This window comes from Poecilia mexicana, unplaced genomic scaffold (genome assembly GCF_051168715.1).
Source record: "Poecilia mexicana isolate PSO_F unplaced genomic scaffold, ASM5116871v1 scaffold_20, whole genome shotgun sequence".
NCBI classification, from domain to species: domain Eukaryota; kingdom Metazoa; phylum Chordata; class Actinopteri; order Cyprinodontiformes; family Poeciliidae; genus Poecilia; species Poecilia mexicana.
Window position 1 is genome coordinate 10,718,475 of NW_028263389.1, and position 13,192 is coordinate 10,731,666.

The 13,192-nt window shown below is 40.4% G+C and overlaps 1 protein-coding gene across 1 annotated transcript in view; it reads left to right on the forward strand.

Moving 5' to 3' along the window:
- stau2 (staufen double-stranded RNA binding protein 2) overlaps nucleotides 1–13,192 on the forward strand; it is an 85,646-nt gene that overhangs the window by 7,071 nt on the left and 65,383 nt on the right. The window contains exon 6 of the mRNA XM_015010265.2: nucleotides 12,933–13,092. Within this exon, the coding sequence (XP_014865751.2) occupies nucleotides 12,933–13,092 (160 nt within the window). The remainder of the gene's footprint in view (nucleotides 1–12,932; nucleotides 13,093–13,192) is intronic.

Consider the following 13,192-nt stretch of genomic DNA (forward strand, 5'->3'; position numbering starts at 1 on the left):
GACGTATTTTATTAGGATTGTATGTGATGGACCTCAAGTCAGAGACATCAAGTGGAAGGAAAATGGTTCACCATAAAAAAATTAAATCAGAGAAATGTTTTGAACATTTTACCTTTCACTTCGCCACTATGCTCTCTGCTTTTTGTTAGTCTCTCACTTTATATCTCAATAAAATATGTTAGGGTTCTATTCCCATCGGTATGAAAACCCTTGAGTGAATCAATTGTTAAGCACTTTGCATAAGTTGTAAATTATAGTTTATAAAAATCACATTTCAACCACTGAGAACCTCAGAAACTCCTCTGTGACAACAAAATAACCTCAACCTTGCTTCATGGTTTTTTTTTTTCCTATTTCTATAAAAAAACGATCGTAGATACACGCATGACGGGCGCATGTTGTTTCGTTTATCCTCTTTTATTTTTCCAAAGCTTATTCGTTTGTAATTGACGTCTGTACTCTGTGAGCTCTTGAAACCAAAGTCAGACTCCTTGTTCGTGCTCACAGCCTTGGCCAACAAAGCTGGTTCTGATCTGAAATAAGGTTTGACGGCGAATGATCTCTTGTAACCTTATATTTTAGCATTTTATGACCCTCGAAACAACAGATGGCCCTTAAACGCTCATTCGAATCACTTCGACTCCCTCCAGGTGGCAGTGTTTCATCACTTTACAAATTTCCTGACTCCTTTCCAATTTTGATTGAGCACTAATTTAGCTGCTTTAGAGCAAGATATTTATTTAACACTTTGTGTTTATTCATCTTTTTCTTTCTTTTTAACTTAAGCAGCAGTCTTACTTATTTATCGCTTAATCAAGTCGGTATTTAATACAGAAGCGTTACATACAGAAGTGTTTGTTTTTAGTTCATTCCACCCTCGGCGTCTGACGTTTCTCCTGTGAGATGAGATTTATTGTAAGAAAAGATTATGTTGCCAGATAAAATGAGTGACTCAGTGGCAGTGTTGAGTAACTAAGTGTAGTCAGCAGAGAGCCCAGCATCTGGCTCACATCTTTTTACTATTTGATCCATGCAGGAACTGATTGGTGGGGGGGGGAGATGAATGTCTTTGGGGTAGAGGAGAAAATCTGCTTGCCAACGTCGATCTGTCAGTGTCGCCTGTCACGGCGATACGTTTCCAAGAAGACACCGGCGGTATTTATCTCTCATGGTCTGTTTTCTTTCCTGATTTCACTCACCCGGCGTGGCAAAGAGAAGAGCTTAAAGATGTGCGCCTCTCTCCGACAGCAGAGAGGTACTTCATCCCCAAGGTCACTTATGATTTCACGAGGCCTCTTTTCTTTAAGTGTGAATGAGGGCAGGATTAATGAAGGGGAGACCTTGTTGGACGGGTCTTCTCTTAAACAGATGAGTGACTATGTAGCGGAGTGACAGGCCATATTTGCCATCCGTCAACTAAACGACGCGGCGGGGAAGCGGAGGTTTCCACATATCCATGTCCTTACCTATTATGATGAATAAGAGCGATCCGGAGTCGTGTTGATGGAAAATCGTCCCATTAAAAGGCCAGCCCGGCTCTGATCCATCAGTGCTCTAATGACCGCCGAGACCAGTATTGATTCGTTCAGAAAGTGCCCTGCGGAGGAAATGCTGCGATAATATGAAATGTGCATTCATCTGCGTCTTAATGAATCTTATTTATGGCGAAGGACCCTGAGCATAATTCTTTGCCGCCCAAGTCCGTGTTCAAGCGAGCGATCCGTCTCCGCCGTCGTTCAGAAACGGCCGTCCCGTTGTTCGGGACTGCTGTGAAACGTGCGGCTAACAAAACTGACGGTTGGATTTGGGAAAAACATTTGCTGCAGCTTCGAAGTATTTTTTTTCCTACCTATTCCCAAACCTATCATTTGTAGAGTACGCTTTAATTTTCCTAGTAATACCGCTTTGCCAATTTTCCTCGTCGTGGTCGTGTGATTTCTGGTCTCTATCTTGATGAAGGATGTCCGCTGTTTAATAAATCTTTAAGGCAGAGTCACTAAATAATGATGTATTCCACATGGATTTGGGTGTTTCTGGCACCAGCGAAACCAGAGTCCATCATGAGTTTTTCACTCCGCCTGACTGTTTAGAGTCACATGTCTTATTTGAATAGTTTGGTCTCTCTAATGCTGGATTCAGAGTTGTGTTGAAATCCCCACCTCTACATCTGGGGTATTGAGAAAAATTGGACTCTATCAGACAGAGTAGCAGAGACCCGGCATACTTGTGTTCTCAAGAAATCTTATGACATCAGCCGTTTTCATCGACAATCCCCAACTCCTGTGTTATCACTGGAACACCTGGTTCCACTGAGTCATGCAGGAGCTCCTCCAGTTAATCCGCGGCGTTCCCAGCTTTCGTCCCGCCGGTCCAGTCTCAGTGGGCTCGGTGGGTGCAGGCATTCTGCGGGAGTCAGAATTTGGATTGGACTTCCCCCAGTGAAGCAAAGCTGTGTAATGTCCTCCCAGCCCCTCGTTTGGTTATGACAGTAACATTATGTCAGCTGGAAGAAGAGTGGGTTGAATGACTGCGAGTGCTTTGCTCTGTGACATTTCCTCCTCTGATGATTTTCAGATACAAGGCGGTGGAGGGAAAAAAAGAAAAATCACCTGCGGTTTGACTGAAATTTTGACACAGTTGTAGTCGTTTCTGTACCGTTTCTGTTTTGCCGCCGGGTTTGAAGTTGGTAATTTAATCATTTTTAACCATAAAAAGAAGAATCCCACGTAGTGTTTTACTTTTTGTTTTGTTTTGATCGGTTCTGTTGCCATTTTTTTCCAGAAATATTAGCGACTCGCTAAAAACAAAAACATTACAGCAACATTACATTACAACATTACATTTATTTTAAATTGATTCTCTTTTCTTATCTTACATTAATTACTATCCCTCTAATAATATTACTCTGTACTGTCTTATTGTAAAAAAAAAATAAAATAGAGTTTTGGTTAAAGCCTCCTTTAGCCAAAAAAGTACAAAAAGGCATAATATGCTCACTGGACTTTTTGCAGTGACTTAAGTTCATTGTTAAGACTGGAGCAGACAAAAGTGTAAAACCTTTGACATGAAGAGAAACGTCTTAAAATTTTGTAAAAATTTTGAAAATAAAGAAGCTAAACATTAAGCATTCTCAGACCTCTGAAATGCAGAAAAATGCTCAGTTTTTGTTTTACGAGAACAGACTTCTCCATCGTCATCCGGTGCAGCGTTTCCACCTTGTGGTACGAGCGAGACACTGCAGCCAGGTGCTGACTAGATAGATCGATTCGAGCCGTTGTGAATTATTTCAGTGCCTTTGCCCTTAGTGTTTACTGAGGCAGAGGTTCAGTGTGTGATCAGGCATGTTTGAACTCAAATGAGCATAAATAAAAGTCTTGCTTTAATTGAATGAGCACAAATGTGGCGGCCGTTTATTATACAGACTACATCTGACCAGTTTATGGCATGCGTTGTTGAAAATGTTGGTTCGACCCTTGTTTTTTTATTTAGCATGTGGTCTGGTAAGCTTGCCTCATAGCTGCAAGCTTGGAAATGAGCATGCCTTGCTAGAGCTTGCATAAGGTACAGTGTGTACATGTGTGGACTGTGTGAATGAAAAGAACTATTCCGTGCCTGTAGAATATCAGATGGCACTTCAGACACGAAGCACGCCCAGGAACTCGGGCGTGCTTGGTAACCCGCCTCTCTAATTGGGCCAACCTCACTCATTGAAAAGGCAAATCTGCCCATCAGCGCTTTTCTATATCCAACATTTCCTCTCATCTCTTCCTGCATGAACATATTACATTTCCTCTGAAGTCTTTTTAACACAAGCTGTCATCTTTTCTTTTTTTTTTTTTTTTTAATCCCAGCTCTGTCTCTCTCTCTCTCTCTCTCTCTCTGTCCCTGCCTGGGTTACATTTTATATCGCTCATTGTTCCTTTAGCCTTTACATTTCTTCGGGATGCAATCAGGACGCAGCGTTCTCTCTTTGGTTCGCTCAGGAATTCCTCAGATATGGCTCTTCTTTTCCATCTTATCATCGCAGCTGCCCCGAGATGAAAAAGAAGCGGCCAAATCCAAACAGGCAGGAACTTCAAAAGAAATAGCTTCTTTATTGCAGTAGTTTCTCTATTTCATTTTATGTCAACACACATGTGCGTAGCTCACAAAATCAAATCACTTCACTGTTATAGAATATAAATCCCCATGGGTGACATTCCAGTGGAAAGGATATTATGTCCTAATTGTCGTAAGGCCGTGTTTTATTGAATGAGGGTGTGTGTATGTGTGTGTGTGGAGGGGGGTTCGGGGAGGGGAGGGGTTATGGCTCCAACATAAACAAATGCTCACATGATTTGTGTTCACTAGACTCTATGATACAGAAATCTTTTTTCCCATTCCATCTTGTCTCTTCTGAGTCAAGTTTTAGGACTTTGCATCCCTGTCCTCCTTAAATCAGCCTCCTTGATGATGTGTGTATGAAGTTAGGTCTGAAACAAGATTAGATCAACAAAAGCACTTCAGAGACATTCAGCGCCAATGGCAAGGCAAGCTGGGTACTCGAAACCTCATATACGTCTGTTGATCTCTGAAACCTTCACACGCGTCGTTACCTGTAACCCAATAAGCAGTTAATCAATTGATCGCAATTAAAATGAGCTTGATCATTTCAATTCTGATTAATGATTTTTTTTTTCTCTTTTTTTAGCTCAATTTTGTTTACAGAGACTTAATCATCTATTTCTATTTTATTTTATCCTATTCTTTGTGTGTGGTGTTTATATTCTTTTTGTGTATTGGTGGGTTTATTTTTGACATTAAAAATGTCTTACAGTTCTAATGTGGAGTGTTCTGTTCAAAATTGAAGTGCATCAGTCTTGCATTATTATGCCATCAGCAGCATATTACCTTAAAATTGACTCAAAACAATAATATTATTGTTTATTGCAATAAATTCTGGGACAATTTATTATCCAGTAAAAGTTGTCATAGTTTTTTCTTTCCTTTTTTTTTCTTCTTTTTTTAAAATTCCACTGTATCTTTTTGATTTGCATTGGTTAATTTTCAGTCAATTTTTATTTTATCTATTTTTATTTTTGTCAATTTTATTAGTTAAGTATTATGCTATTGACACATTATTTATGTGTTGCTGTTTTTTTTTGTTTGTTTTGACTTAATAAATGGACTCAAAGGTTGAAAATTGAGTGTAAAATTATGCAGCTGCTGCTACTTTAAGTTAAAGCTCTAAGTATGTATTTTCCCGGGGATGCAAGACACATGGAGAGACAGGTTTATGTTTCTGTTTTGATGATGGTCTTTCTAGTTGCATAGTTTTTTTGATTGTAAACACTGCTGCTTCGTAACATGGGCAACCACTGTTGGTGCCGATCATTATGGGTTAATGGGCATCTCGCACTGAGAGACGCACTGACCTACTTCCCTCTGGTATTGTGCGTCAGCTTCACAGAATAGCAACAGGTTGATCAAAATCATATCCTGTTCCATTGGCCCTTCAGGTAAAATCCAGGCCAAACGTATTAAAGGCTGTTCTGCCTGTTGTATCTTTTGGAAGAAAGGGCTAAACTTGTCCCAATTCTACATCAGCTCTTTTTTCATGCGCGTTTATTTATAGTCCAGAGATACACCTACGTGTTTATGACTTTACCGAGGTTCCCGTAACAGCGGAACAGTTTCTCTCTCCTTTATTTGTTAGCGTCTTTTTGAATTCAGTCCACATCACAATCACCAGTCGCTCTGCCTTGGTCAGATGCGTCACTGGAAGATGTGACGAGAAATAGAGAAATATCACAAATCTCTTTCAAATTTATACTTTGTTTACTTTGGTTCGAATCAAACTCACAGTACACTTCCTGTTGGAATACACACCTGTCTCTTTTAGTATCCTTCATGCGGGATAATAATGAATCTTTACAAGCCACGGTTTGCTTTTTCTCCTCATGGTTCCCAAATCCTTAAGGAGCTCCAGAGTAAACTCTTAATAGATCCTTAGCAATGAGTGCTACTTCATTCCTCAGTTTCTCTATAGTAAAATAGAACAAAAAACTGAGTATTCCTTATTTTACTACGGTAAACATGTTGTGTTCAGAAGAAGTGGTCTGCCATGATTTCAGCATGAACGTTTAGGGGGGAAAAAAAAAAAAAACTCATCTCATTTTAGACCACAACAAACGGTAACAACAGTGAACACTGTCAGTCTGGACAATTTAATCAAACCGAGGCACAAAGAAAATGTTTCTTTCAAGATTAACATCTGTGTCAGTAGAACCTGTAATTTGACTTTGATGATAAAAGACCGCAGTGGTCTTCATGGAAGAGGCAACATCCTATTATGGACTCACAAAGTGTGCTCTGAAATGAAATTGACATTTGTTTAGATGTAATAAAGAAATAACTGCTTAATAGCGACTTAGCACATTTGAGGAACTTCTCAGCTTGTGGTTTATTTTCAGTGTCTGGATTTTATACCTCAGTTATGACTCTACATTAACACATATGATAAGTGTTTTTGTTTTCAATATTCGTGTTTCAGACCCCTTTTCATTTTGGGTTTTAACTGTGGAAAACTGAACAACTACCAACACAGAGTACTGATTTGCTGCTATTTTAGGGTTAGAATTCATTTCATTTACATATTAATTTCCATTTTCATCTGGTCTGTTTTTGCACAAATATACAAAACAACACTTTTTTATAGTTTTGATATCGTCGTGTTGCGCTTCTGAGTTTCGGAGAAACCTGCCATTTAGAATAATTGAGTCGTTTTTCTTATTTTGTATATTTGACACTACACCACCGTCTTTATTTCAATATAACTACCTATTTTCATGTGTACCTGTGTTCACTCCATTTGCTGGCCACTTTGCTGCTGAAGCACTGAGTTTTCCCATCGAAGGATTTATAAAAGATTGCTGTATATCCTTGGATGCTTAACCTTTAATTTGCCATCTGTTGTATAACAATAAAACTATATTTGATCGCTATTAGCCCATCTACATTACAGTACCGTGATTGTGCCCTCCTTAACCCACTCACCATTGACGTTCCAAACGCCACTGTATCGTGTTTTTAGTGAATGCAGCTAATATTTCAACAAAAGTCTTGTGTGAGGGACCTTTGCTAAGAAAACAAGAGTTAAGACATTCATCGCTTTAACCTTTTATTCGCAAAGATATACCTGACTGGACACGTACAGTTAATGAACTCATGTCTTGGTCCAGGGACGATGGTTAGCTGAAGTGCTAGACCAGGATTAGCAATTTGCTCTGAATACATCAAAAAACATTTTATTGACCAAAAGATAAAATATTCCCCTTTTTTGACCTGCTAGAGCCAAAGAATTTCCTGATTGGCCCCATCTTTCTTATTTTTCTTTTTTTATATGTAAAGACATTGGCTTGTATGGGTTTAAGCATTCATCCTAGTAGTCTACTAAATAATCATAACATTTAATCTTGCTTCTCCTCTGTGGTCTGGTAGTTTCAAGCATACACACAGGATCCAAGAACAACCCCCACCCTGCCTCCCATCAATACATTTGATGTTTTGAGCCCTGTGTTTACTTGACTACGTGGGCTGTTTTCTCACCCCGGCATGCATTTTCTACGTGAGCGATCGCGTGAGGCTGAAAGGAAAGTGAGCCGCTCTTGATGGATAAAGGGAACGGAGTATGGAAGTTGGGAGGAAGAGAAAACAAGTAAAGTTCTGGCAGGAGATTGGAGGAAAGTGCAGCTGGTGGAGGAGTGAGGCTATCCAAGTTTTTGTGTATATTATTTTTTTCCTGCAGATCTTGGTCACCCTTTAGTTTTCCCCCAACGCAGTCCCATCCCCTTTACAAGGCTTTCTGTCCCAGCGTGTTGTATTTATTTTTGCAGTGTGTGGCCAGTAGATGTTTTGGTGGCCAAGCCTCAGGGATGCTGGGAAACGAGAAGGCCACTACATCTCTGTATTCGTCTGCTGCTATTTGTCCGTGTGCAATTTACTCTTTTTTTTTCTTCTTCTTCTTCTTACATGTTGTTTTTCACTTTGTTAAATCCCATATGTCAGTGTTATTTGTGCTCTTTTTTAAGTTGAAGAATTTAGGTCAGAGTTAGATTCTCTTACCATGTAATCTCTTTTAACATATTTTACTCCTATTTTTCTCTTGGAAGATGAAAAGCCTGATCAATAAAGTCTTTAGTGTGAAATAAAGGTTTGACGTGTTCAGTTACTTTTCTTTTTCAATCTGGAATATGTCAGAGCTTAGTAAAGCACATACTTGCTTTCCTGAAAAAAAAGTTGCTAGCACTTAATAACATGGTGTATTATAATTGAGGAAATAGACAGCGTGGAAGAAGATAATAACTATAAAGGAATGTGCATGTCCTGGAAAAACTGCTTTTACTCTCTGGCATTCTGATTGATTGGATTCAAGGGGCCCAGGTTTTGCCAGGAAAACATTCCTCACAGCCCGACACCCACGACCACCAACCTGAAGTGTTGAAGCAATGCAGGTGGGGCCTGTTGTTTCAAGGTGTGGATGCCAAATACTACCAACATGTGCAGCTGGAGCAGAAATCTCGATTCAAGCTCTACCGATATCTGTTCAGAAAATAATCTGCAGCGACACTGCACATTCGGTACGGTGACTCGTTTTAATCACCGTACAAAGCCGATGTTGGAGAGGTAATATTTGCATACTGTTGTGGGGAAAAAAAAAAAAAAAGCAAGGGTGTCAGCATCATGAATACTTTAATATATAAAATACAATTAAAATGTGTTTACTCCTCAGCAGTTTTTACTGCTCGATGAACCTTGCGATGCTGTGAGACCTCTGGTGGAGCCAGCTGCACATTGTCCCAGTGTCTACAAATAAGTTTATGGTCAATGGAAATGTAGCTTATGTCATTCTTTTCAAGACAATAAATGTAAGTCCATATAGCTGAAGAACTGTTACACATTTATATTTTACGACTTCATACATCATTCTTAATGCACTTAGGAGAAAGGACTTCAGCCTTGTTGACGTTTGTAAATCCTGCTGCTTGCTGGTCCAAACCGTGACCACTGCTCCCTCGACCGATGAAGCCTATTCGCCGATATACAAATCAGCTGACGAGGTTCCTGTGACTACCTGTTCTTTCACTAAACACGCAGAGCTGGCCAAGCTGGCGTTTTAATCCCGCCTCGAATTGCTTCATGAAAGCTGACTGCGGTCAGGTCAGCAGCAACATGCAGTCAGTCAAAATGTTGGGCTAATTGCTTTGTCTTGTGACAGAATTGTAAATAAATACTTCCAAATATCGCAAAATAATCAAACCGTCAAGAAAAATCAATTACAACTCAGTTGTTTAGTTCAAGAGGAGCTTAACATGTGGCAACAGACAATACATTGTTGGTTTTTTTTTTTCTGCACAGGCATTTAGAGGAGGGAGATTTTTTTTTTTTTTTTCATGCCACTGATGTAAATGGTTCCCAGCTGAAATGTCACTCATAGCACTGATTACAATAACAAAACGTGTATTTCCCAGTAGGAACTGTGTGTGGGCCTTAAAGGCAGCATGATGTTTGAATGCGCCTCCGTGTGTGTGTGTGCGTGTGTGTGTGTGCGTGTGCGTGTGTGTGTGTGTGTTCACACATGGCTCTTGGAGTGATTCAAATGAAACGGTAACCTTCGCTAACTGGGCCCACATGAAAGGCAAGCTGTAGGGAAGGTTGGGGCTTCAAAGAAAAATTCATTACTCACTTTTAAACGCTGATGATTTATCATTTGATTGAGTCCTGGTATCGGTTCTGCTCTTTGACTCAGTCCAAGCACGCGGGCCACTTTGAACCGGCGCACGTCTCCGTTCGCATAATAATTTTCCCCCTCTCCATATTCTTGCAGCAGGTGTCCTGATCTAATTTCATCAACGTTGCAGGGCCGCTAACAAAAATAATAACGATCACGCAGAAAACAGGCTGACGTGGTCACAGAACGCTAATGAGAATTTTTTTTTTTTTTTTTCGGTCTACGTGATTTTGATGCGTGCATGTGTGCTGGCCTGCGCTCTTGGCTTACTTGCTTGTGTGTAAGCCACTACTTTCCCACGTTGTGGAGTCGGGTCTCCCACAGGCCTCCCTCCACCTCCCCTCTCTTTCTCTCGTCTCATTCTTTTCTTCCCTTTTCTCCTTCATGTCCTTCTCTGTCTTTCTTGTACCTCTCTCTTCTCTTCCCCTCTGCACCTGTAGTCAGTGCCGCAGCCCCAGCTGCTCCCATCTCGGCTCAGAGAGCTGTTTGGCCTGAGCCAGTGTTGCACTTGGCATGTCCTCTGAGAACCTGGGGCCACGCTTGACGTGCGAGGCCCAGGCAGGCCCCCACCCCGGGAAGACTCCTGTGGCCATGAGTTAAGAGTAGACGCATGAGAGTAGGGCTGTGGCCAGGAGAAAGACCGGCTGGAATTCTGGGAGTATTATGCTGATTCATTTGTTCAAATTTTAAGAAAAAACATAAGGAGAAACAGAGGACGTGTAGAAAAGTTACACAGATTTCTAGAAATTTGAAGCCGATTCCAGAATGGAACCAGCCGCTTGAATCACATGATAGACATCTCTCCTACTTTTTGTAATGTTTGCAAACCAAGCAAGATATTAATTCTAACATCAATAAGTAACCTATCTTGATATCTGTCAGAGAGGTTCCTTATACAGATGGTAAACAGAGATTTTAGGCAGACTTGCTGCCTGAAATCTCCATATTCAAAATGAGAAATGGTCTTAGTTTGGCAGGAATTTTTTTTTTCTGTCACTTACAGAGAAAATATTCCATACTTTTATTATTCTAAAAGAGGTAAAAGCCTCAGAATAATCTCACAATATTGCTGAATATTTTCAAAAAATATCTTTATCAAAAAAACTTAATCATGTTTATCAGTTTAATTAGTCGTTAACACAAATAGTGAATCAGTCAATCTCACCAATGTATTTAGGCGTCTAGACATTACAGCCAAGCATGGTGGAAAGGGATTCAAATGACATGGATGTAGCATCGACGTTCATGCTGAGCTGGCTGGTCCGTGTCCAAGAAAGAGGAGATATTGAAGACGATAGTTGGGTCAGAAGTGTGTGTGATGAGTTCTGGGTTCTAAAAATGTACATGGAGATGCAAACAAATGCAAACAAGCCTTCCATCGAAACATGAACACCAACATAAAGGGTTCAAAACTTCAGTCAAACAACGTCTAACCCTCCAGCTTTCCACTGGAACATGATCAACTCTGGTGTTTTATCATTCCGAGCTCCAACTTCTCAGTCAAGTCGTGCGCAGAATCACTTGCCTCTAACCCAGCTGGTGCTCCGGTGTAGACCTGAAAATGTTATTGAATTTCTGTAGTCCTCTGTTACGTGCCATGGCATCTGAATGGCTGTAGGTGTTTTTTTTTGTTTGTTTTTTTTCCCCCAACAGTCATGATTCAAGGCATCTTTTCACGTCAATTCAGTTCCACAATACCATAAATATTTATCCAAAGGTCTCGCTAAACATGTTCTTATTGGTCTGAAGATACTTGGAAAAAAATCACAAATGATGGCTTTAAACCTTGGAAACAATGTTTGTGCATGGTTCCCATGAATCTTGCAAACATCTTTCTGCCTTGGAAGGTAAAAGACGTGTGGGTTTACGATAAGTGGCTTACCAGAACCCATCATCATAAAACAGCAACTTTTAATTAAACTGCAACGAGGGTTACCATTGACCTTAAAGAGCCAAGGGCATGTGGAAATCTGAACCATGAGCTATCAGATCCATCTGGTACCAATGCTTTTTATTAGATTGATTGGTGTACTCTTGGTAAGCAATCGGGTCGGTTAATAAAATGTTCCATGAGGGAAGGACTTTCTTAACGGTGTTGATGATGGATCAGAAGGGTTCCCTGTTAAGTTTGGATAGATGCTAGCATTAAATCTCAGTTGTAAAAAAGATTTATGTCCTCTCTAAAAGTGTTTTTGTACGTATCAAAAAGGGATTGTTGGGTTATGATTACCCTAATTTAATTTCTCTTTATCTAATGAGGAGCATATGTGTAATTTGTTACGAAACCAACCGCGTATATTTCTAGGTCTCGCATCATTTAATGCATTTTTTTTTTTTTTTTTTTTTTTTTATTCCTCGTGAATCCATGAACCCTCGTAAAAGTGCAGCTTCACGGCAGACCCCGAGCAGGATGTTGTAGTGGAGATATTTGTACAAATTTAAAAAAAAAAAAAAAAAAAAAAGGACAGCTTTGTTGTGAAATGTGCTCTACCTTAAGAATAGAAGCCCGCTGCCAAACGTGAAAACGCGCAAAACAGTCTGGGAACTAGACACTAATCGAGACATATTTCCATAAATCCCAGCTTGTGTCGACCACATATGGAGCGTCTGTATGTGCTTGTGAAAATAAGTATATCTTTGCAGTGATTAAAGCAGACAGGGAGAGGGATATTAAAATCTTTGGTTTCCTCACTTATTAGTTTTCCCACTATTTTTCTTTCCTTTTCCCCAATTTGGCAGACATTCTCAGCTCTTCTCCTACTGACCCGGTGGGGAGGGGTATCGTGCACGCAGACCTTTAAATCTGCCCGTTGACAGTTCAGCCCCACTTTGTCAAGGCCCAGTGAAAGAGAGGATAATCTATGTTCGGGGCGAGAAGAAAGAGTGGAGGATATATGTCCCTGTGCTTTGTTTTGCATCCATGAGCTGAGATTCAATAGCAAGACATTAGTCAGATAGCTGGCCAACAGACCATTGTGTAGTAATTGACCCTGATGAAGTGGTGGGCCTTTTAAATTGGGAATGGTGTAAAGTCATTGAATTGATAGCTGTGCTGGACCTTCTTTTTTCCCCCTGTTTTACGTTTTACATAGACATCCTGTTAAAATTTAGGACTGAAAACATAATTTTAGGCGTAAACATGCTGGTGCTTTGTGTGCTTTAGGTACCATTATCCTGTCCCTAAGATCTTCTACGTGCAGCTCTCCGTGGGGAGTCGGGAATTCATCGGGGAAGGACGCACCCGCCAAGCGGCGAGGCACAGCGCTGCCATGAAAGCCCTCCAAGCACTTCGCAACGAACCGATCCCTGAACGGCCACCACAGGTAAAAGCGAACTCATAAAAGTCTCGGAAATGACACAGAATAACACCCAACACCTTACTTTAATTGAATTTCTCCACGTCATCCACATTTGGAACGATTT